This window comes from Ovis canadensis, chromosome 23 (assembly GCF_042477335.2).
Source record: "Ovis canadensis isolate MfBH-ARS-UI-01 breed Bighorn chromosome 23, ARS-UI_OviCan_v2, whole genome shotgun sequence".
Taxonomy (NCBI): Eukaryota; Metazoa; Chordata; class Mammalia; order Artiodactyla; family Bovidae; genus Ovis; species Ovis canadensis.
The window spans coordinates 34,606,274-34,632,174 of NC_091267.1; the positions used below are offsets into that span (position 1 = coordinate 34,606,274).

The window sequence follows — 25,901 nt, forward strand, 5'->3', positions numbered from 1 at the left end:
GCCCCGGATACGAGTATATGCATGGCCAATTCCCTTCACTGGTTACCTTAGACTATCACAATATTGTTCATAGGCTAAAGGTAAACAGAAAACAAAAACTTTAAATTTTAAAAGAATGAGATGGCACCTGTGAGATGCCGTTAACCCACATTTAAATGGAAATCTTTTCAAACCCAAACTGATTCCTTAACAGTGTAACAGTTTCCCACAGAAGGCTTCAGAAAAGGTTGTCATCGTTTGAATTTCTCTTTGCGGCTAACAGGCCACCACCTGTAGGACACGGTGACCCCAGGCTGACGCAGCGCAGGAGACTGGCGAGAGGCGAGTGTTGCGCGCCAGAGCCAGACCCACCGCCCAGACACCCTCCCCGAAGCGGATCGGACCGCACACCGGATCTCCAGGCTCCGGAGCAGCCTCTACAGAGTCCGCCCCCGAGCATAAGCAGCAGATGTGGCGCCAAAAGCAGACAGGGTCTGGCCACTTCTCTCACCTGAGGGTCATAGAGCACCACGGAACAGGACGTGCCGAAGGCCAGAAGCCCTCCGGGCCCGGGGCTCCAGCTCAGGGCTCCCCGCACCCGGTTCGGGCAGCAAAATACATGAGACGTCTCCAGCATGGGTGCCACCATGTTGCTGTCTGGTCAGCGGCTGAAACCTGGGCACGCACTTCCGCCCTCGGAGCGGAACTGCCTGCCCGCCGCGTCTTCCCGCGGGCGTTATCCGGGCCGCGTTTCCGAGGCGGCCGGGGGCGGGGCGGGGGCGACCCCGCCTCCGCCGGGCCCGCCCCACCCCCTCCCCAGCCCAATTGGCCCTCTGCCTGTGGTAAGCTCGACTCTCGTGTCGAGGACCGTAGCCCAGGCACGGCCTGCGTCCCAGGAACACAGACGCGGCCGGAAGCGCTCAGAACTCTCCAGAAAGACCCAGAACTCGTGTGCCCAGAGCACGTCCCGCTGCCCTCACTGCCGGCATCCCAGCGGCAGACGGGGCTGGCTCAGTGTGGTGGTGGGGCGTTGGCGAACGAGTTTCTCAGAGAGGCGGGGGGCGCGGAGGAGCTGGAGGAAGGGCCCCGGGCAGATCTTGGTGCCCCGCGCGCACTGGGACCCCCGTCTCCGCCCCCCTCCTGGCCCTGCGAGCCCCGTGGCGCCGACGAACAGGCGGACCCGCGGACCCGCCCGCCGGGGACGGGGTGGAGCCGCACTGCGCATGCCCCGCAGCGGAGGCCGGCGGAGGCGGCGGCTCCTGGCGGCTGCTGGGCGCGGCGCTAATTAGTGATTGTGCTCCTGCTCCCGGGAGGCGGCGGCGGCGCGTGGGGCGCGGCTAGCCGGGGTCTACGCGGCGCTCCCCCGACGGAGGGGCAACCGGGCCGATGAGACCGCCGCCTCTCCGTGCCGTGTAGAGATCTCTAGGGAGACAAGGGTTGGCTCCGCACCGCCGGCGGGAACTTGAACCGGCGCGCGGGAGCGGGCCGGGGGTCGGCGAGGCCGCGGAGAGGTGAGTCCCGCTGGTCTAGGAAGGGTGGGCGGAGAGGGGAACCCCGCGGAGCCGGCGAGGCCGGACTTCCCAGTTTAGGGTGCACAGCGGGCTTCGGGGTCCAACGGGGAAAGGAAATGGTTTGTCCTGTTCATCTCATTTTCCGAGAGAGTACTGTGGTGTTTAAAAATAAGAAGCCCTTCTAGGCAGTTTTGCGAGCTCTTTCCCGTTTTCTCCGCTCACCCGTTTCTCCAGGCCCTTTGCTTCTGCTTTTTTCTCCAGCACACGCGGACTTGCGGGGATGGAGATCCGCTGGCGAGTCTGGGACCGCCCTAAGCATCCTTCCCTCTCTTGGGAAAGGAACGGGGCTGCTCCACCCATCTCGCTCCTCGTGTATTTCTTAAAGGTTTTCTTCTGTCCCTTAAAACTTTGGGCCCCAAGGATTGTTCTTTTAGGAGTCTAGCCCGGTGATAGTGCGTACGTCCTCTTTTCACAGAACGATAAGCAGCAGCTGTGCAGTACTGCTGACAGCGTTTGGAGCACTTCCACAGACATCCATGCGAGTGGTTTCCCCTGTCTCCGTATAAAATAGGTGTTACCAGCTGGCCCAAGGAAGAGCTGAAGGTGGTAGAGCTCGGTTGCTCCTCACCCTTGCCATCTCACTCCGGAGCCCGACCTCCCCTTATTTTCACTGGAGGCAGACCAATTTGGTCACGATCACCACCCATCATTGGTACTGGGCATCTGCTGACTGGGTCCTGAGATATTAGTCTAACTGCTTCTTTTGGCCTATACCTTCGTCTGCTTAACTGAATTCTGCTTTTCAAGGCTCAGCTGGATCCCTAACTCCTCTTTGGAGCATCGTTCTTTGGTTCCCAGCAGTATTATGCAGATGAGTGATAGCAAAATAAGAGCAACACAGTTTTTTAATAAAGTTAAGTTTTCTTAAAGAACTGTTACTGTGCAGTCATTCAAAAATATGTGATCACTTTGTATATACTCACATGGAAAGGTGTCATTTGTTGAGTGGAAAAACAAAAGATCCCATTAGTATGATTAAGCCGCACGTGTACCTGAGTATGCATGAGGGATTCTCAAGAAACTGGCCAAATTGGTTGCCTCTGAAGAATGGGATTGGGGGAGAAAGGCCTCAAATAGATTTATATATGGTTTAAGAAAAAAATGTTAAATGTGACTTATTCTGATTGCCATATTTACTTTCTTTGATGTTAAAAGATTGTTCTGTGAAATGGTGGTGGTCGTGGTTGAGGTAGCTAGTTTGGATTTTGTGTTCTTTTGTTTTGAATTCTTGTTTGAAACATGATATAATGCCAATATGGCTGTGACCACATGGGTCCCTCCAGTCTCTGAATTACTATTGCTTTTATAATGTTAATTACAGAGTCTTAGCACTCAACTGCTCTCCTGTTGTTTCCCATGTTTCAGCAATGCAGAGGTAGAGCCTAGGACTCCAGTTGGTTTTTTGTTTGTTTTTTGCAGTATCTAGCACTACAACGATCACCCTAGATGGTGCTCTGTTAAACTTGGTTATTTGATTAGACATCAGTTTTCAGCATGAGATTTCTTAATTCAAATTGTTTTGGAAGTGAAGACAAGGTTGTTTCTTTCCTTTCGTTTTCTGTCTTCTTTAGGAAGGTGCGATGGCGAGGAATTTATCAGTGATCTTGATCCTGACCTTCACTCTGTCCGTCACAAATCCCCTTCATGAAGTAGGACCAGCCACTGCTTTCCCTCAGACCACTGAAAAAATTATTCCAAGTTGGGAATCTGGCATTAATGTTAACTTGGCCATTACCACGCGGCAGCATCATCTACAGCAGCTTTTCCACCGCTATGGAGAAAATAATTCCCTGTCAATTGAAGGGTTCAAAAAGTTGCTTCAGAATATAGGCATAGATAAGATTAAGAGAATTCATATACACCATGACCATCGCTCTGACCATGAGCATCACTCTGACCATGAGCATCACTCTGACCATGAGCATCACTCTGACCATGAGCATCACTCTGACCATGAGCATCACTCTGACCATGAGCATCACTCTCACCATAATCACGCTGCTTCCAGTAAAAATAGTCGGAAAGCTCTCTGCTCAGACCATGACTCTGATGGTGCAAGCAAAGAGCCAAGAAACAGCCACGGGAAGGGGTCTCATCGATCAGAACATGCCAGTGGCAGAAGGAATGTTTTAATCAAGGAGGGTATTGGTACTAGTGAAGTGACCTCAACTGTGTATAATGCTGTCTCTGAGGGAACTCACTTTCTCGAGACCATAGAAACTCCAAAACATGGGAAACTTCTCCCCAAAGATGTGAACAGTTCCACTCCACCCAGTATCACAGAAAAGAGCCGGGCCAGCAGACTGGCTAGTAGGCGAACCAATGAATCAATGAATGAGCCCAGAAAAGACTTTATGTATTCCAGAAGCCCAAGCGAAAATACTCAGGAGGTAAGATGTTTCTCGTTATTTTAATCAGTATGCCTGCTGTCTATCCTGTCATTGCTATTCCCTCTAAATTAAAAATAAAATGGTGAGTTCATTGAAAGGGGAATTTCTCCTTTCTCAGCAAGGCACTTAGCTCAAAGTGTCTCCACTATGTTGAAAACATTCCTGATAAAAAACTTGTGGGATAAGTTCTTCGGTAAGAATAATGATGCCTGGTGAAGCTATTTTCTAATATAGAATTTAAAACATGAAATTATTTTGGGGAGAAAATCTTTGAAGATGAATACTATTAATTAAAAAAAAAAAACAAACGTAAAATGGAAGATCGAAAGAGCAGGAGTTAGAATTGATGTTTTAGGGAAAGGTGTGGTTTAAAGGGCCAGAGAATGCAAGAGCAGCTTTGCCTCCTTGACAAAGGGATCACAGTGACTTGTAAGGTGGGTGAAATTGGAGATGCTACCTAGAGTGACGTGCTGGGCAAGTGAAAAGTCTGGGTAGTGAGGTCCTGAGTTTATGTGTTTTCTTCTCTGAGGCTAGACTTCCAGGCTGTACACAGTTTGCCTTGGCTAAGAGATGTCAACAACAAGGCATTAGTTGGTATACATTCATAGGCAGAACTTAAGTATTTCATTCAAACCATCACATGACTGTACTAATTCTGGGATAATCCTACTAATGGTCATTCCCATAGCAACACTAGTAATAAAATTTGTTTGGAGTAGTAGTGGCCAAGAATTGTGGGAGTTTAAAATAGCTTTTCAGAAGATAAGAAACAGATGCTAGTGCCAGTGGGTTTTTTTTGTGGGTTTTTTTGTTTGGGTTTTTTCTTTCGGTGAGAAGAGGGAGCTTACATTCTTCAGCAGAGATTCTCTTCAAACTAAGCTTGTCATCTAATTAAATTTTTGAAACAGCTTCCTGCCGGTGCAGGTTTGTTTCATTAACCAGTGTTGCCCTCTGCCAGAGTGAGTAATCTACGGAATTTAGTATTCTCTCGTTGCAAAGTGTTATTATTTTGCCCAGTGCGTACACAGCACTGAGCTAAGTTTTGCAAGTACGTCATTGCTGGCAGAGGAACACGTCTTGGGCTTGTTTAGCCACGTATGATAGCGTTAGTACAGAAACAACATATTTCTCAATCTCTAATGAACCCATCTTGAAATTAAAGCTCATTTCCTTGATAGGTTTATACGGTGAGTTAACAGGCTTGTGAATGTCTGTTTATCCTCGAACTTTTTCCTCTTGAGGCTTTCTCCAGAGGTGACTAGTGATGTGATTGCTTCTCCCAAGAAGAAATAAGCTGAAGAGATGGGAAATCAGCCCTGTGACAAAGTATCTCCAGGTAGCTGGAGGCAAATTCCAAAGTACTTAACACAAAAGTTGATCTTGATTTACCATAAGTAAAGAAGTAGCTTCAGTAAGGAAAGCGTGTTTTGCCATCAACAGCTTTTTTAGATTCTCTAATGGGAATGCCTTTCCGTGTTTATTTCTTTTTTTCTTCAGTGTTTCAGTGCGTCAAAGCTGCTTACATCTCATGGCATGGGCATCCAGGTTCCATTGAATGCCACCGAGTTCAACTATCTCTGCCCAGCCATCATCAATCAGATTGATACTAGATCATGTCTGATTCATACAACAAGTGAAAAGAAAGCTGAAATCCCTCCAAAGACCTATTCTTTACAAATAGGTAAAATTGCCTTTTTTTATGTAAAAATAATTTCCAGTAGATCTATTTATGTTGTGCTTTTTCCTTCTATTTACATCAGCCTACTCATTTTTCAGCATAATTCCAAATATATCATCTTAATTGTTCTCTGCCTTGGATGTGAAGAAAGCAAATGTGTTAGCTTTACCCTAAAAAAAATAAACAAAAACTAGAAAATACATTAGATTGTAACTTGTCTGAGGTCCTCCCACAGGGTATGTCAAGGTCATTCAAAAATTTTGGGTTCTATTGAAACATATACATTACCATGTGTAAGATAGATAGCTAGTGGGAAGTTGCTGGGGGCTTTCTTGGTGGCTCAGTGGTAAAGCATCCACCTGCCAATGCAGGTGACTCGGGTTCGATCCCTGGGTCAGGAAGAGCCCCTGGAGAAGAGGATGTCAACCCACTCTAGTATTCTTGCTGGGAAAATCCTATGGACAGAGGAGCCTGGAGGGCTACAGTCCAGGGGATCAGAGAGTTAGACGTGACTGAGCACATACACACAGGAAGCTGCTGTATAGCACACGAAGCTCAACCCAGCATTCTGTGAGGACCCAGAGGAGTGGGATGAGGGTGGGGTACGGGAGAGGCTCAAGAGGGAAGGGATATGTGTATGTTTATGACTGATTCACATTGTTGTACAGCAGAAACCAACACAACGTTGTAAAGCAGTTATCCTCCAATTGAAAAATTGAGGTTGCTTTGTATGTTGTCACATTGTTTAGAGAATGATCAGAGTTGTTTAGGAGCCTAATCCTAGTGTGTTCTTATTAATACATGAAACCAGGATACAGTCTGCTATAGTGTAAGTTGTGTTGTTCAGAACCTATAATGAAGAATTGATTGCTTTGTTCACTGAGGATATTACTGATTCCCAGTTTCCTTTCCTTTCTCCTTTCTTCCCTCCTCTCCTAACTTTTTCCTCTTCTCTGTCATAATTTAACTGTTATGGGCGTCTGTAAGCTCAGTTCCCAAGTGATTGAGAGTTCATCCTTGGTAACCATACCTTCCCCTTCCTTCACCCTCAGTTCAGTTCAGTTGCTCAGTCATATCTGACTCTTTGCGACCCCATGAACTGTAGCATGCCAGGCTTCCCTGTCTGTGACCAACTCCTGGAGCTTGCTCAAACTCATGTCCATCGAGTTGGTGATGCCATCCAACCATCTCATCCTCTGTCGTCCCCTTCTCCTCCTGCCTTCAATCTTTCCCAGCATCAAGGTCTTTTCCAATGAATCAGTTCTTCACATCAGGTGGCCAAAGTATTGGAGCTTCAGCATCAGTCCTTCCAATGAATATTCAAGGTTGATTTCCTTTAGGATTGACTGGTTTGATCTTCTTGCAGTCCAAGGGACTCTCAAGAGTCTTCTCCAACACCACGGTTCAAAAGCATCAATTCTTCGGCCTTCAACCATCTTCATAGTCCATCACTCACATCCCTACATGACCATTGGAAAAACCATAGCTTTGACTAGATGGACCCTCACTGAAGAATGTTCTCCTAGGTTATGCCTTTTGCCCAGAGGGTTCAGTCACATTTGATCCAGCTTCTTGGTTATTGCTCTATAGCCACAGTTCTGTTCCACTGCATTTGTATTTCTTTAGCTCCACTTTTTAAAAAAAATTTATTTGTTTTTAATCGAAGGATAATTGCTTTACAGTATTGTGTTGGTTTCTGCCAAACATCAACATGAATCAAGTCATAGGTACAAACTTCCCCACTTTTACAGATTACTTTATGCCACTCCGCAGTCTCACTTTGAAAGTTTATCAGTTGTTTGCTTTGTCCTTTGCTCTGTCCTGTTCTCTTTGACAGCCTGGGTTGGTGGCTTTATAGCCATTTCCGTCATCAGTTTCCTGTCTTTGCTGGGTGTCATCTTAGTGCCTCTCATGAATCGGGTGTTTTTCAAGTTTCTTCTGAGTTTCCTTGTGGCGTTGGCTGTCGGGACACTGAGTGGTGACGCTTTCTTACACCTTCTTCCACATGTAAGTAAATAATTTATCCCATCAGTCTGTTTTATAGGGCTTCCCTGGTAGCTCAGGTGCTAAAGAATCCACCTGCAATGCAGGAGACCCTGGTTCGATTCCTGGGTTGGGAGGATCCACTGGAGAAGGGATAGGCTACCCATTCCAGTGTTCCTGGGCTTCCCTCGTGGCTCAGCTGGTAAAGAATCCACCTGCAATGCAAGAGACCTGGGTTTGATCCCTGGGTTGGGAGGATCCCCTGGAGATGGGAATGACTACCCACTCCAGTATTCTGGCCTGGAGAATCCCATGGACTGTATAGTCCCTGGGGTCGCAAAGAGTCAGACAGTACTGAGAGACTTTCACTTTCAGTGTGTTTTATTATTCAACATTAAATACTAATATATAATGTGTGAATCTATAAACATATAAATTGAATGTATGTATTTTCTGTTTGTGCTCTGTATTGATATGTATAAAAGGCTGGAAATTTAGTTTCTAGGAGCGTTTCTGTGGGTTGTATCCATGACCCCCAGTCTCACCTTGGTGTGCACCACACCTGGTTCCCTAACACTAGGTGACAGAAGGTCCTGCTGCACCCAGCTGTGGGCCACTGGGGCAGGGTGCCTGGATCTCAGGTACTGGCAAGGGCCCATTACCCAGCCTGGGCTTCTTGGAAGTGCACCGAGAACAGTAGTAGGGGCTTTTCCACTGGATGTATGAGCAGTAGACGCTATATGCCTGTTGAGACTTATTTGTGGCCATGGAGAAACATTGGAGATACCCTCTACGCATACGTTATGAGGATCACTGGAGAATGTGTCTGTCTCTACACTGAATAGATCCACTGCACTAAACTGCATTATATACATTAAGCTCTGGGTCACTGCTGCTTATTGGTAGTTTTACTTTTAATAGCCTAAACCTCCCCTCATTCTGACGTAGAACATTAATTGCCTAATTCTGAATGGTTTCGTATTTGACATTAATTATCTTAGCCAATTTTTCTGACATGTGAAACAAATGAATTTATAAAATCCGTATTATTTTGCCTTTAGTCTCATGCAAGTCATCACCATAGTCACAGCCATGAAGAAACAGCAATGGAAATGAAGAGGGGACCACTTTTCAGCCACCTCTCTTCTCAAAACATTCAAGAAAATACCTATTTTGATTCTACGTGGAAAGGGCTGACAGCTCTGGGAGGCTTGTATTTCATGTTTCTTGTTGAACATGTTCTCACGTTGATCAAGCAATTTAAAGATAAGAAGAAAAAGGTAAGAAAAACTGTACTGATTACTTACTATGCATTGGACATTTATTTAGAGCAGCACTAGAACCGAACCGTTAGCAGAGCTTTTCCAAGGTGTGTGATCTTCATTTGTGAGGAGGTTCAGCACCTTTTTGCTCCCAGAAGCATTCATGGAAGTCAGTAACCCTGGACTTCCTGTCTTCAGTATTCCCTTCAGAGTCACAGGCAAGGGTAAATATCTATATAAATGACCAAACAAGGCATTGATGGTGGAGGTGGTTTCACGGGTGTGTACTTACCCCAAACTCTTTGAGTTATGTACGGTAAGTATGTGCAGCTTTTAAATTAGTCAGTAGCTAAATATTATGTTTTGTTGAAAGACTGTCTGACTCACTCAGACTTGCTGTTTGCAAAGTGCCCCCAGAAGTAATATGAAGCTCAACAGTAGGCTCTGTATCTGGTGAAAATATCTTTGGAGTTGCCTGTGGTTATATTCCTCTTCCTATCTGATGTGACTGGGTAAATCAGTCAAAAAAGATTGTCCTCATGGGGACTCTTAATAATGACATGTACATGTTTTGGCCATTTGTGTACTCATTCTGGTCATTTGATGTTGACCAAGAAAGTTCCAGAAAAACATCTATTTCTGCTTTATTGACTATGCCAAAGTCTTTAACTGTGTGGATCACAATAAACTGTGGAAAACTCTGAATGATGGGAATACCAGACCACCTGACCTGCCTCTTGAGAAACCTATATGCAGGTCAGGAAGCAACAGTTAGAACTGGACATGGAACAACAGACTGGTTCCAAAGAGGAAAAGGAGTACGTCAAGGCTGTATATTGTCACCCTGCTTATTTAACTTATATGCAGAGTACATCATGAGAAACACTGGGCTGGAAGAAGCACAATCTGGAATCAACATTGCTGAGAGAAATATCAATAACCTTAGATATGCAGATGACACCACCCTTATGGCAGAAAGTGAAGAGGAACTAAAAAGCCTCTTGATGAAAGTGAAACAGGAGAGTGAAAAAGTTGGCCTAAAGCTCAACATTCAGAAATCGGAGATCATGGCATCTGGTCCCATCACTTCATGGGAAATAGATGGGGAAACAGTGGAAACAGTGTCAGACTTTATTTTTTTGGGCTCCAAAATCACTGCAGATGGTGATTGCAGCCATGAAATTAAAAGACGCTTACTCCTTGGAAGAAAAGTTATGACCAACCTAGAAAGTATATTCAAAAGCAGAGACATTACTTTGCCGACTAAAGTCCGTCTAGTCAAGGCTATGTTTTTGCAGTGGTCATGTATGGATGTGAGAGTTGGACTGTGAAGAAAGCTGAGTGCCGAAGAATTGATGCTTTTGAACTGTGGTGTTGGGAAAAGACTCTTGAGTGTCCCTTGGACTGCAAGGAGATCCAGCCAGTCCATCCTAAAGGAGATCAGTCCTGGGTGTTCTTTGGAAGGAATGATGCTAAAGCTGAAACTCCAGTACTTTGGCCACCTAATGCAAAGAGTTGACACATTGGAAAAGACCCTGATGCTGGGAGGGATTGGGGGCAGGAGGAGAAGGGGACGACAGAGGATGAGATGGCTGGATGGCATCACCGACTCGATGGACGTGAGTTTGAGTGAACTCTGGGAGTTGACGATGGACAGGGAGGCCTGGCGTGCTGCGATTCATGGGGTCGCGAAGAGTCAGACAGGACTGAGCAGTTAAACTGAACTGAAGATCTTGGAGTCAGTTCTGTATGATCATTTTTTTCTCTGCAGTCCTGCTACTTCTAAATATCCAGTTTTGGTTTCTCTTAAATTGAGCAAGAGGTTACATACTTGTAAAGCTATTTTAATGTGGAATCCAGATTTTTTGAAAATTAAAAAGATTTATACAGTGATTGCCTTATGTAATTGGCAACTTGCCTTTGAATCTTTCAGAAGCATTCAAGTTAAATTTTCATGGCAATAACTCTTCTCACTGGCATTTCATAGTCTGAATAATATGTAATTAAATCATACAGTTGCAATAGCAGGTATAGCTGGCATGAAGAGACTTGAAAACTAACATAGTTGATTCTTGGCTGAGCTTAGAGCTCAGGTTGGGAACCCAGTGCATGTGAGCAGAGTAGCCTCCTCCATCCTGTGAATATTTGCCCTTACGGATTTAATGGTCACTTCAACTGCAGATTTTGAACCCTTACAGAATGTCAGTTTACAGGGAATAAATGAAGCAACGAGAGCTGACTCCTTCTTAATCCAGGACGTCTTCCATGTCCCCATTGTCCCTGCTGCTTCACTTGGGTGGCTTTGAGGATATATCCTCCTCCTCTGCATTTTCAAGGATTTTTTTTGCAGGGGAGGGGTTTTGTTTGTGTTTGTTTGTTTTATTGCATTTCTATTTCAGATGCCATTCTAATTTCAATGTAATTTTCTAGTTTTACCTAAAAAGTTCTGTTTATTAACCTGATGTTCTAACATAGGACTCTAAGAGGTAGGCTGTCTGTGGTCTAAGACAGATCAGTGTTTTTCAGACTCTAAATTATAACTATTTGTGAGCTGTGAAATCAATCTTGTGTCTTGACCCATGTTTTTAAATGCAACAGTGATATTACAATACATTCCATATATTACTGTTTTTGTCTTACATATATATGGTTATGCATTGTAGTTGACAAAGTTTGGAATTTCTGTTCTCAAATAATTTCTGCTAGCATGTAAGCTCTTAAGGCCCACGACCGCTCCATCTTCTTTACTGCTATATCTCCAGTGCCTCGAATAGTGTCTGGCACATAGTAGAGGATTGGTAAATATTTGTTGAATGCTTAAGAATCGTTAAGGGCTTCCCAGGTTGCAGTAGTGGTAAAGAACCTGCCTGCCAGTGCAAGTAAGATGTAAGAGACTCAGATTCAGTGCTCGAGTTGGGAAGATGTGCTGGAGGAGGGCATGGCAACTCACTTCAGTATTCTTGCCTAGAGAATCCCATGGACAGAGGAGCCTGGCAGGCTAAGTACAATGAACACACACACATAAGAAGCATTAAATAGTAAATAAGCATAATTTCTAGGCAAAGACTTCCCACAGGTGTTTCACAAACATTTCATGTTCTCTTCCTTTTTAGAAACTATTGCCTTTATCTGTTTTCAAGGCAGGCAGATCTTAGTGTTACTTATGTAACAGTTTTAAATCTCATTTACTGCTAAGTCACTTCAGTCGTGTCCAACTCTATGTGACCCCATAGACAGCAACCCACCAGGCTCCCCCGTCCCTGGGATTCTCCAGGCAAGAACACTGGAGTGGGTTGCCATTTCCTTCTCCGATGCACGAAAGTGAAAAGTGAAAGTGAAGTTGCTCAGTCGTGTCCAACCCTCAGCGACCCCATGGACTGTAGCCTACCAGGCTTCTCCATCCATGGGATTTTCCAGGCAAGAGTACTGGAGTGGGGTGCCATTGCCTTCTCCGTAAATCTCATTTACTTCTCTCAAAAAGCAAAAACTACTCTTTACATGGTAAGCATTGGTAGCTCTTCAGACCCATCAGTTTGGTTCAGTTCAGTCACTCAGTCATGTCTGACTCTTTGCGGCCCCATGGACTGTAGCATGCCAGGCTTCTCTGTCCATCACCAACTCCCGGAGTTTACTCTAACTCATATCCATCAAGTCAGTGATGCCGTGCAACCATCTCATCCTCTGTTGTCCCCTTCTCATCTCGCCTTCAGTCTTTCCCAGCATCAGGGTCTTATAATGGAACATTTTACCTTAGATTTCCCTTTAAACATCCGTACATGTCAATCTGTTTATTCGAATTAGGGTTGAATCACATACTTGGTGTGTAGTTAGGCTCTTATGATGTTTCTACCTCAGACTTTCTTTTTACCAGATTCTCAGGTTTCTTGCTTAGGCTGGAAACCTGAAAATCATCTATGAATCTCCCTCATCCTCATATCCAACCTAGTTTTATTAAGTGTATCCAGCAGTGAAATTATAATTATTTGTTTCTCTCCATCTTCCTTGTTGTTGTTCTGGTCTAAGCTCGGCTTACCTGCCTGACAGCAGTTGCCTCCTGACTGGACTGTCTACATTATTTTGTTGTCCTCTTCTAATCCAGAGTGGAGGGGGCAGAGTGATTTGTTTAAATGAGTCTGATGGGGTTGGACACCACTGCTGAAAATCCTTTCTGCCATACATCTCATTGCTTATAGGATGAAGGCCACGATAGGATGAAGACCATAGTCCATGGTTTGCACTGTCTGGACGCCCCGCTACCCAGCCTCACTACTGGCCGCCCAGTCTCTGACCTACCAGACCCCATCCACCTTGCACTTCTTTCAGTTAAAGAAGCGGCTGCTCCCTTTCTACTTTAGGGTCCTCCCACATGCCATCTCCCTGCCTGGATTACTCCTCCCCACCCTTCTCCAGCAAACCCCTGCTCATCTTTAGGTCTTGGCATAAACATCACTTTCTGGACGAATCTTGTCATGGGAGTCAGTTAGGTCTTATACCCACTCCAGTACTCTTGCCTGGAAAATCCCATGACAGAGGAGCCTGGTAGGCTACAGTCCATGGGGTCTCTAGGAGTCAGACACGACTGAGCGACTTCACTTTCACTTTTTGCTTTCATGCATTGGAGAAGAAAATGGCATCCCACTCCAGTATTCTTGCCTGGAGAATCCCAGGGTCGGGGGAGCCTGGTGGGCTGCCGTCTATGGGGTCACACAGAGTCGGACACGACTGAAGTGATTTAGCAGCAGTAGCGTACACTCTTGTAGTACTGTGTATTTGTCCTTTGTAAAGTGTATCAAAAATTGCAATCAAAGAATTGTATAATCATTACCTGTATAAAACTTCCCTCCCTGTGGGTGATAAGCTCCATGGGAACAAGAACTATGTGTATCTTGGTTTATGGTGTATTGATGTATTGCCAGGATTCAGCACAGGAAACATTAGAGGCCCTTAATACTTGTGGAATGAAAGAATTGGTTAAAAACTAGAGATAGTCATTGCTCAGCAAGAAATAAAACATCAGTTAAGTGATTTAAAGTATCCTGAATTCACTTATTTTCACAAATATTTAAGTACTTTCCATGTTTGAGGCATCATGCCAGGGGTAGGTATAAAGATTGGTTTATGCTTCCTTTTAAAAACTCTTATAACCTAAAAATGTGCAGATATTTTATATACTGTTAGAGCTAAAAATGAAGTCTCAGTTATGGTGGGGATTGAGTCATATTCAAAAGATACTGCAAATAAGAAGGTGATTATTTTTGTGACAGTTTTCCTTATCTTAAATATTCTACATAAGTCGGTAATACACAGGCACCATTGTTCTAACAGTGACCTTGGGTTCTAACAGTGATCTTGGGTTCTGAGATATGGACTGTATCTCAAGTATGGTATTCAGCTGGTTTAAAAATCTAGTGATAAATTCAAGACTGACTACTCGGATTTGTTTCAAAAGAGAAAACTTGGTAATGGTGTTTTATGACAGCAAAAGTATTTTAGTTTTAGTAACAAATACATATCAGTATCACAGTATAATTTTAAGTTATAAAAAGTGTGGCAAGTATGGGATTTCATTGACCAAAAAAGGCATTGGAGGAAACCAGGCAGTTGGTTAGCAGATCACTATTTGCCTGGAGGACATGCCTGTTCTGAACTGATGGCCTGAGGCAGAGCTCAACTTTAATGTGTGTATGAGTCACCTGGAGACCTAGTTAAAATCCAAGTTCTAATCCATTCGCTCTGGGCTGTGGCCTGAGATCATGCATTTCTAAATAGCTCCCAGGGGATGCAGTGCTGTTTTCATGAGAACGGATTATACTGCATGACCTGAGGGACCAGCAGAAAGATGAGTGTGTGATTTTTCTTTCATATTACTGATGCATCATCCTTTACCTTTCTGAACAGTTTCTGCCTCTGAGCCACCAGGGAAGCCCAGAACAGACTACTAGGTGCTGTGGAGTTAAGTGCAGGCCTTGCCCTTAGATGGGGTTCATTCCTTTAGAAGCCTGTCACTCTGTTGTCTTTGTCTATGAAATCCCTTGCTTAACTGTTTATCTGAAGGTGTATGCATAAGTAAGCCACCTATTTCAAGTATCGCTTTTCCTTGCTGTTACAGAATCAGAAAAAACCTGAAAATGATGATGATGTGGAGATTAAAAAGCAGCTGTCCAAGTATGAATCTCAACTTTCAACAAATGAGGAGAAAGTAGATGCAGATGATCGTAAGTCCTTGTAAATCTGAGAGCTGGAGGGAGGCCATTACTCTGTGATTTGCAGGCAGCTCAGACTATCCGGAAGAGATGGGACCTTATTCCACTCCCATTAACCTTCCCCTCCCTTTTTTTGTTTGACTGTGCCACGAGGCTTCTGGGATCTTAGTTCCCCAACCAGGAATCGAACCTGGGCCCCAGCAGTGAAAATGCCAGGTTCTAACCACTGGACCACCAGGGAATCCCTCCCCTCTTTTTAAAACTTATGCTTTCTTTTAATTGCCAGTGAGTTGGTTTTTTGTATGTATATTTATATGTCTTCTTTCTGTAATTTTTTTATTTTGAGGTAAATTCAAACTTAGAGAAAAGTTCTAAGAAGAGTACAAAGAATTCCTCTGCCTCTTCCTGTATTCCCCAGTTATTTTATGTACATTTATCATTCTTTCTCTCTTTCTCTGTGTATATACATACTACTCATTTTTTTTTTCTAAACCATTTCAGAGTAAGTTACAAAAGTGATGCTTCTTTACCTCTAAATACTTGTTATATTTCCCAAGAGAAAGGACATTCTCGTATGTAATCACAGGTCAGTGATCAACACCAGGAAATTAAAGCTGATATAATGCCATTTTCTAGTCTGTAGACCATTTTCATGTTTATCCAATTGTCTTAATAATTTCTTTATACTCCCCTAACCCCCAAAAGGAAAAAAAATGATCCAGAGTACAAGTCAGGGTCAAATGTTGCCTCTTATTGTCCCTCATTTTGAGTTTGTTTGTTGTTTTTGCATTAGGTTGATCAGTTTGGGCAGGAATAGCACAAAGTGTATTACATCCTTTCCAGTGACGTGACCTGCCTCCCACCATGATGCTCAGTCGAATAGCAGTGGTGGCAATTTTGATCACTTGGCTAAGGTTGTGTCTCCCATGTTTCTTCACTGTAAAGTTACTGTGTTACTATGTTTCCTAGAGCTTATTAGCCTGGCATTTCTTGTTGGACAGGCTCAGTTAAAATTTTAAACCAAAGGCCTCATGATGACCTTTGAGGTCCTGCCCTGCCTTCCACTCCCCCGGATGGTTCACTCTGTCCAGCCTCACAGCCTCCTTTTCATCCTGTGAGCATATCAGGTCTGTCTCAGAGGCTGATACTCAGTTTCTTCTGCTTAGAGCACTTTTCTCCTAGGTCTTCATATAAATTCCTCCTATTGTTTCAATCTCAGCTCAGGCATCTCCTTCTTAGAGGCCTTCCTGGTTCATCCCAATACAGAGGTCTCCCACTCACTCGTCTCATATTTGCCTTTTCTATTTTCTTCCCATGCTGTCCGTGCCTTAATTACCTTATTATATCTGTATTTCCTTGTTAAGTGGCTGTCTCCCCCAAGAACATGAGCTTCCTGAGGCAGACTTTGTTCTGCTCCACTTTGTCCCGGTGCCTGGCCCAGAGTAGACGCTCAGTTGCTGACTGAGGAGGAAGAGCAGCTTATTGTTGCTACTGGGCAGTCCTAAGACTTTCTGTTCACCCTTTGTCTCCAGCATGCTGCTCTTCTCTAAAGAGCGAGTGAAATACTCTCACTTGTCTTCCTGCATCTATTCCATCTTCAGGATTTCCAGTGAAATTTATAATGATGAGAGGAAATAACTTTTAAAATTGGACCATAGTGTTAGGAATGCTCCCAGGAAAGTTGATGCCAGTGTACAAAAAGGAAAAAGCAAAATCTGTTGTTGGAGTTTACACAGATAAATGTTTCTTGGTGATGATGGTATTTCACATTCTTCTGCTTTTCCTTTTTAATTTTTGTTTGGCCACAATACATGGTTTGCAGGATCTTAGTTCCCTGACTGGGATTGAACCCAGACCCTTGACAGTGAAAGCACAGAGTCCTAACCACTGGACCACCAAGCAATTCCCCTCTTTTGCTTTCCCTTGAATTTTGAAAGAGAGGAACTCAGATGACAGAATTATGTGTGTTTTTTATTTCCAATTTTTCTGGAATATTTTTCTAAAGTATTTTAAATATCAACAGTGAAATATTTTTCTAAAATATGTGATTCTTTTATAATCAGAAAAAAAAACTATCTTGAAAAACATAGGGAGGCAAAAGAATTTAAGGGAGGATCTGGGGTGGTTACTGAAGGCTATCATTTAAAATCCATTCTTAGCGAAATCATTTAACTTATAAAATTCGCTAAAACGTACTGAGGTGTTTCATCAACAGTACTCTAAAGTCTAGTCTTCCAGGTAGGTATATGTGAGAGAGTTGCCGTGCTTTGACGTCTTGTTGACTCTGTCAGTGGAAATTTTGAAATGTGCGCATTAACAGAGCCATTTTACTTTGTCCCAATGTCCTTTATGTTTACATCTAGGACCTGAAGGCTATTTACGAGCTGACTCACAAGAGCCCTCCCACTTTGATTCTCAGCAGCCAGCAATCTTGGAAGAAGAGGAGGTCATGATAGCTCATGCCCATCCGCAGGAAGTTTACAATGAATATGTACCCAGAGGGTGCAAGAATAAATGCCATTCCCATTTCCATGATACACTCGGCCAGTCCGATGATCTCATCCACCACCATCATGACTACCATCATATTCTCCATCACCACCACCACCAGAACCACCACCCTCACAGCCACAGCCAGCGCTACTCCCGGGAGGAGCTGAAAGATGCTGGCATCGCCACGTTGGCCTGGATGGTGATCATGGGGGACGGCCTGCACAATTTCAGCGATGGCCTTGCAATTGGTATGTCTCTGTGTTTCAGCCCTTGTTTGTTGATCTCTGAAAATGCCCCTTTAAGCTGCTGATTTTAGCAAAGAGTAGGTTGGTTTGATAAGGCTGTTAACACCCAAGGTTATCAAAATGTTATCTCTTCTTTGACTGCTTTGACAGTGATGTACTCGATAAATGTGAGATAAGATGAAAAAGTGCTAGAAACTGTGCTTGGCCCTTTAAATTGTAGCTGCCAAAAGTTACTTTCCCTTATCTGCAATATAAATAGTATGTATTAAAGTGAAAGTATCTTTTCCACCATCTTCTCTTTTATGCTAAAGGAATCTTCATCTATCTAATAAGTTTCAATTACTAATCCGTACCCAAAGAAGAGTTACAGACTCTTTGTAAGTTGTGCTACCATTGAGAGCTAATAGAATATTTATGAATTGTAGTAATTTAGTGCAGGAAGGGAGGGGCTTCCCAGGTGACACAGTAGTAAAGAATCCGCCTGCAAAGCAGGAGATTCAAGAGACTGCCTGGGTCAGGAAGATCCCCTGAAGAAGGGAATGGCAACCCACTCCAGTATTTTGCCTGGGAAATCCCATGGACAGAGGAGCCTGGTGAACTATAGTCCATAGGGTTGCGAAGAGTTGGGCATGAATGAGCACCTGTGCACACAGACCCACAGAGTTCTGGAAGGAGCCATGGAAATAATTACGGAGCAGGCAGGCAAGGTCCGACGAGGCAGTATTATTTTGTTGCCCAGCTGGGAGGAGCCCAGGCCCTGCTCCCCACACTGCGCTCTTCCTCCTCTGCACCGTGCACAACTTAAGCGACACAGAAGGATGTGCAAATGCTCAGTCATGGTTTGTAAGCAATCAGTTGTATAAGGTGTTAACTTTTAAAAGCAGGGAGCTATTTGTCTTAAACTTCCCTTATCAAGGCATTGAAAGGATAAATGTAAAAAAGTCTAATTACACAGTGGATTCCTCTGAGGCTAGGAAACATATTTGTACTCTTGATTCCTGAGGTTTTTTCCCCTAAACCTTTTAAATCAGCTTGTTTTATATTTCTCCATAAGTGCTTTATGTGGCAGCAGTTACTTCTCAGGTTTGTGTAAGATCATTTAATCGCTCTAAGGCACAACCCAGCCTTCCCTTCAATCATATCTGCTTGTGCTCCTTTGGGAATTTAAGCCTAATTGAATATTCTAAAGGACAGCAGCCCTGGGTGTTCTTTGGGAGGAATGATACTAAAGCTGAAACTCCGGTACTTTGGCCACCTCATGCGAAGAGTTGACTCATTGGAAAAGACTCTGATGCTGGGAGGGATTGGGGGCAGGAGGAAAAGGGGACGACAGAGGATGAGATGGCTGGATGGCATCACTGACTCAATGGACATGAGTTTGAGTGAACTCTGGGAGTTGGTGATGGACAGAGAGGCCTGGCATGCCATGATTCATGTGGTCGCAAAGAGTCGGACTCCACTGAGCAACTGAACTGAATAATCTAAGATTAGTTATGAAGAAGTTACAGAGTGCAGTTGAGAAAGTTCTGTTTATTCACAACCAGAATATAGTTTGTTTCTTTTACCTCACTGTATGTGCTATACAAATTTTAAAAATACACACCCACAAAATAATGCAGTGATTTTTCACACAGGTGCTGCTTTTACTGAAGGTTTATCGAGTGGTTTAAGTACTTCTGTTGCTGTGTTTTGTCATGAGTTGCCTCATGAATTAGGTAAGAGAACACTACAAACGGTATTTTCCAGGTGGATAGCATATCTCAGTGTCACTGGCTTTTGCTAAGGATAGTTTCCAGCAGGCTTTCTCATTTATGGCTTCTCATAAATCTACTATCCTAGCTAGCTTTGTTTCTTACTGAGGACAAGTCTGTTTCCAGCCAGAATTCTAACCCTGCAACTCTGATAACACAATTGCTTGTGTGGGGTTGCCAAACAGATCCCTGAGCCCCATCTCTGGTCCTCTTCCCCTGCCAGATACCTTCCTGTATCAGCGTATGGTGACGTCAGTCCCTATTTTCATCGTACACAGAATAGAAATAAGACCACAGGCAAATAGTCATCTTCCATTAACAGAGAGAACTTGACAAAGAGAATTTCATTGGAACTAAAAAGAAAGAGAAGTTGATGAATTGTGTTTTGAATATTCTTTTTCTCTTTCACCAGGACTTAAAACCTTCCCAGAGTTGCCCTGGTTCCGTGTGTGTCCCTGTTTTTCTTCTTGCAGGCGGCCACACACCTGTCGCACCATTTTCACGTTTGTCCCTTGGTGTGTGTTCGGCCATTTAGAAGGCCTCCCATCTTCCTGTTCGATGCTTGTAATCCTCAACATCTGATTTGTGTTCCACATTCTAGATCCTTCAGGCTCCTTGAAGCCTCTCTGAAGTACTTTGATCTTAATTTCTTTTCTTCTTTTATAACCAGAACATTAGACTCTGCAGCTCTTAATGATGACGCATATTGCCTTAATCTTTTGCTGATCATTTCCTGTGTGTTCTCTCCTCCCTCTTGCTGCCTGTGGTCGGTTAAAAGGAGCCCCTTGAGGACAGTGCAAGAGCACAGCAGTAGATTCTTGGTATTGACATTCCTCGACAAACAAGAAACCTTGAGAAAAACTTTGGATAAAAGATGTCTTAGTTTATAAAACTGTTAGGGTGTTTTATACTGATTAACCCTGGGTGATTCTTAATTTTGTCTTTTTTTTTTTCCACTCCTCAGAAAACTTGGAAGATTTCTTAAATCTGGAAAGTCTTTTGGGTATATGTCTTAATAATGATCTTTTTAATGACTTTAATTGCCTTTTTGTGTTTTCTGTTAAAGGTGACTTTGCTGTCTTACTGAAGGCTGGCATGACTGTTAAGCAGGCTGTTCTTTATAATGCCCTGTCAGCCATGCTGGCGTATCTTGGAATGGCCACAGGCATTTTCATTGGTCATTACGCTGAGAATGTTTCCATGTGGATATTTGCACTTACTGCGGGCTTGTTCATGTATGTTGCTCTGGTTGATATGGTAAGTTTTTAAGAAGTCAAATTACAGAATTAACTAACAAGGAAATAAAAATGTCCAATGAAACAGGTTTTTTTAAAAGAGTGTAGGATAAATGTAGTTGCAGTGAGATTCTGTGCTCAACAACGTATACAAAGTATACTTCAGAATGCACAGAAGCATCTACCTGCTTCTGATGTGTCTTTCTGAGAGTAGAGTTTCAGTAAATAGGCATTGACTTGTACATAGACTTGTGAGAAACCTAGTACAAGCCACATACTGTTGGCAAACTCTGTATACATCAGAACACTTAAAGGACCCTTACTAACAGATAAAGGAGTCATATCTTTTTGTCACCAAAGTCCACTTAACAGTCTCAGCCAGTCTTACTGCTAAGATTATATTTTATAAGATAAAAGATTTCCATATCTCTGAACTTTAAGTGAACCACAGGTTATGTACAGATACAGACAGTAAGCAGGGTAATCAGTGTAACTCTCCATTTTACAGTAGAGTAAACTGGATCAATATAATTTTGACTTGCTGAGCAGACCATGAGTAATCATTGTTAATTAACTGTTCGGAAATGCTGTGTGACATGATTAGCTAGATTCGTGTTTTAGAAATTTGACTCATGGTATATACCAGCTACATAGAAAGCTGGTATAGTGTCCTGGAAATTCTTCTAAAATCTGTGGTTCTGGAAACGTAAAGGTTGCTCTTTTGTTTGTTTTAAAGGTGCCTGAGATGCTGCACAACGATGCCAGTGACCATGGATGTAGCCGCTGGGGATATTTCTGTCTCCAGAATGCTGGGATTCTTTTGGGTTTTGGAATTATGTTGCTTATTTCCATATTTGAACATAAAATTGTGTTTCGTATAAATTTCTAATTAGGGTTTAAATGCTAGAGTAGCTTAAAGCTATAGTTTGCTCTCTGTAGTTTGAATAGGTCATAGGGAGATGAGCTCATATGATGCGATCCATAGCACTTAAGGTTAGTGGATTTTGTGGGTTTTTTTGTATTGAATATTGTCATCTGTTATGCTTATAAGGTCAGTTATGGTGGTAACATAAAGGTACGTTTTAATATTTAAGTTATAATACAAGCTGTATGTGCAATTTACCAATATTACCAGTTTATTGTATAAACAAGAGATTTGGCATGACATGTTCTGTATATTTCAGAAAAAATATCTTTAATGTTTCTTTTTCTAGAACTAATTTAATATAGTGATTCCCATGCTGGATTTTAGGCCTCTGAAGAACTGCTGGTGTTTAGGAGTAAGAATACACATGAAGCTTAAGATACCAATAAAACTTAAAATGAATTTAAGCTAAGAAATAAGGAGAAAAAGAGAAGAATCTATATGAATTAAGAAGTTATAGATTTTGTATAAAAAATCAAAACTGGTTATTAAATAGAAGGGGAAATTTAGATATAAATGAAAAAAGGCAGTATTAGTAAAGTACAGAGTACATTCATAAACATTTTTGTCAGAGTATTAATGTTCCCATAACACCTCAGCACTTTTTACTACTTTAGTTGTACATTTAACTTTGTATAGTAAAGACATCTAAATATATTTAATAATTTGCAAAATACATCATCTGACCAAGAAATTGGAATTTTAAAATATGTTTGGAGATATGCCAGATGAGTATGAGTAAGTTTATGTATTGTCAAAAGACTTGGATATCACCGAGTCATGTTATGTATCACCCAAAGTTACATTATTGGATGTTCTAGTTACCTGGTTTACCACTTGTCAGCGTATTAGAATTTCGGCATATGTAAGAACATTAAAACAGTACTGATTATAATTTGACTTCTTGGATTCAGAAAGTAGTTTGGTATCTTCCAGTGCTTCAGTGTGGTCGTTGTGAGCAGCTGTCATTTTTATATATAGTACTTTAGATGTACTAGGGTTGTGTGGCATTCTCTAGTTGTTGCTTTTCTACAAAATAAATTCCCATGTCATCTTCATGTCATATAGTCTGATTTTCTTTGCTTTTTTTTTTACCATCTTAGCCATTTTTAAGCATACAGCTCAATAATTTTGCATATATTCACAATGTTATGCAATTTGTCTCCAGAACTTTTTCACCTTGCAAAACTGAAACTCTTCATTTCCTTCCCAGAGCACCTGGTAACCACCATTCTACTTTCTATCTCTATCAATTTGAGATGTTTAATTTTCTTAAGTATAACCCAGATTATATATACTTGTTGATTCATTTATATTATTGAATTAGGTGACTTTATTCAATTTTTTACATTTTTATCACAAAGGGCACTTCAGAAAGTACTAGTCCACAGTTTGTTCAAAGCTGTCCCTAACTTAGAAAATCCCCCACACACAAAAAAAACAAACCCCAGAACCTAAGCTTGAGAAGAAGCACTGATACCCTAGATTCTAAGGAGAATCAAGAATAACTGGGCAAGACCGTACAGCCTGTGTCCTGAAAGACAATTTTGGACCAGCATTTCTGTTCCCCAAACCAAGTAAGAGGGGTCTGACTAATGAGAATTCCTTGGATTGGGGTGAGCAGCAGGAGTGCTTGAAAGGATGAGATGGAACATCTCCTTCTCAGGCTAAATGATTGCTGTGCTCCAGAAACCCACAGACCCGCCCTGATGCCACTGCTGGGTTAGTGCAAGATGAAATTCTGGACATTGGAAACTGTTCCTCCTGGAGTTTGGGAGATGGCTTGTACCTACTTCTTTCACAGAGATTTTGAAGGTGGAAGGTGTGCTAGACCAGTTCACAAACAGGATGATAGCAACCATAGTTTGCACTCCAGTTTGAACTCACTAGTGAGTATATAAACGATTTAAGGAGTTGGTTCCCACGGCTCTGTGTGGGAGAGACTGAAGATCAGAGGACAGTGCAGAAACTGTAGAATATGAACCAAAGGCTGTTTGGGGGGAAACACATAACAGACTGATAGAAAATTAAAAGGTACAAATAAATAATATCTTGAATAAAGAAGGAGACATAAATAGAGATGTAGTAGATCCAAACAGTCATTGTTTGGATAATTAACAATCATTAATTATGAATATTTCTGGAAAAAATTGAAAATCAGTAACTGTTAAAATGACCACCACATCACAGTTGTCTCAAGCCTCCCTCAAAATAACACCCTTTTGCTGTAGATTTACCAAAACTTCAAGCAACACATATTATCCAAGTAGATTATGGGGTTAGAAAAAAAAATATTCATCATGTTAATTGAGATTAGTGTAACTTGATACAAAACCATTCTAGGAAAAGCAATCTGCCTGGTACCTTAATACTTCCTGTATGTTCTTGCAGCTAAGTCAAGAATAAAAGGCCCTGAAAACTCTGCCTGGGCCAATTATCAGTGAACAACCTTGAAAGATGAGGTGTAAGACGAAGAGCAGATCTTGTACAGGAGAGGTGGTTTCCCCACGCTCAGTGTTCGGTGCCACACAAACTCAGCATGTGCACCATCCACCTGCAACCTTTCCCTTTGCTCCTATGAGACCTGAAGCCCAAGAGGGCCTCAAATGCTGCTTATGCTGCTTGCTATATGCTATGAACAAGTCCATTGTGTTCCAGAAGTTCATGTCTTACGCCCCAATCCACAGACAAAAAGGCTAACGTATAGCTCCTAAATTGGATAAAATTCCAGACCTTTACAAAACCTCACAGCATAGTACAAAAAGGGAAAGCAAAAGCGAATGCATGGTCACTTCAGTCATGTCCAACTCTTTGCAACATTACGGGCCATAGCCCACCAGGCTTCTCTGTTCATAGGATTCTTCAGGCAAGAATACTGGAGTGGGTTGCCATGCCCTCCTTCAGGGGATCTTCTTAACCCAGAAATTGAACCCACGTCTCTTACGTCTTCTGCAAGAATCCTAAATGAAACAGCCAATCAAACTCAGAAGTGTATGTTTCGATCAAGTAAAGTGGCCCTGGGAATACAAAGATGCCTAATTAGAACACCCATTACTGTCATAAACCATGTTAACAGTGAAATGGAAAGATAAAAATTTAATTAATATAATTCTCATTCAGGATTAAAGAAAAGCATTTCAGCATATTAGAAACAAAGTTACTAGAATTTGAGAAGTCTTGCAACTTGTCTCCTTGAATATCCCCATGGTATGAAGTCAAGGGTTTAAGAAAGAGTAGCAGTGGAGGGGAAGGGAGATGTGCAGAGAGGGAGGAACTAAAGACCAAATAAAGACCAAAAAACTCCTATTCCAAAAATGGAGTGGAACTTGAAACTCCCAACTTACATGCTTACATACAAAGTATAATGAATATTTAAGGAAGTAGCAAGCTGCCAGAATTGTATAGCTATGTCATTGATAGCTAGGATGGATTTTTTTTCCTTTTCTTTTAAAAATAAAAGACATAAAATTCACTGTTTAAACCAGTTTTAAGTATAGTTCAGGGGCTTTACATACATACGTTCACATTGTGAAGTCATCAGCCCCATCCAGCTCCAGAATTCTTTCCTCATTCCACACTGAAATGTGTATTTCATGCTAAGTTGCTTCAGTTGTGTCAGACTCTGCCACCCTATGGACTGTAGCCTGCCAGGCTCGTCTGTCCATGGAATTCTCCAGGCAAGAATACTAGAGTGGGTTGCCAAGCCCTCCTCCAGGGATCTTCCCCATCCAGGGATTGAGCCCACATCTCATGCATTGGCAGATAGATTCTTTGCCACTAGCACCACCTGGGAAGCCCAACCCTTTAAATAATAATTCCCCTTTCTTCCCTCATCCAGCTGCTGGTAACCATGGCCCTGCTTTCTGACTCTACTTACTGCTTGACTATTCTAGGTATATCATATAGATGGAATCATACAATACAATATTTGTCCACATGAGTCTGGCTTATTTTGCTTAGTATAATGTCTTCAGGGTTCATCCATGTCAAAAATTCTCTCCTTTTTAAGGCTCAATAATATTTCATTATATGTATATAGCACATCTTGTTGATCCATTCACTCAGTGAACATTTGAGTTGTTTCCACCTTTTGGCTATTTCAGGTACCCTACTGTTAGTATGAACATAAGTACAAATATCAGTTTCCTGGCTTTCAGTTCTTTGAGGGGTATATAATATACCCAAA

At 42.5% G+C, this 25,901-nt stretch overlaps 2 protein-coding genes and 1 non-coding gene across 3 annotated transcripts in view; 1 reads left to right on the forward strand and 2 right to left on the reverse strand.

The window, feature by feature from the left end:
- Nucleotides 1-1,204, reverse strand: part of ELP2 (elongator acetyltransferase complex subunit 2) — a 55,879-nt gene extending 54,675 nt beyond the window's left edge. Inside the window, exon 1 of the mRNA XM_069568684.1 lies at nucleotides 491-1,204. Within this exon, the coding sequence (XP_069424785.1) occupies nucleotides 491-628 (138 nt within the window). The 5' untranslated portion in view covers nucleotides 629-1,204. The remainder of the gene's footprint in view (nucleotides 1-490) is intronic.
- On the forward strand, nucleotides 729-22,778 carry SLC39A6 (solute carrier family 39 member 6). The gene is made up of 10 exons (XM_069568694.1): nucleotides 729-1,490; nucleotides 3,122-3,940; nucleotides 5,438-5,621; nucleotides 7,456-7,625; nucleotides 8,663-8,881; nucleotides 14,973-15,078; nucleotides 17,430-17,807; nucleotides 19,439-19,519; nucleotides 20,622-20,812; nucleotides 21,527-22,778. Exons 2-10 carry the CDS (start codon nucleotides 3,131-3,133, stop codon nucleotides 21,677-21,679), a joined length of 2,292 nt encoding a protein of 763 aa, XP_069424795.1. The 5' UTR covers nucleotides 729-1,490; nucleotides 3,122-3,130; the 3' UTR covers nucleotides 21,680-22,778.
- On the reverse strand, nucleotides 15,236-15,307 carry TRNAE-UUC (transfer RNA glutamic acid (anticodon UUC)). The gene has a single exon. It is a non-coding gene; the product is annotated as a tRNA-Glu (tRNA).
- Nucleotides 22,779-25,901: the final 3,123 nt, after the last annotated feature.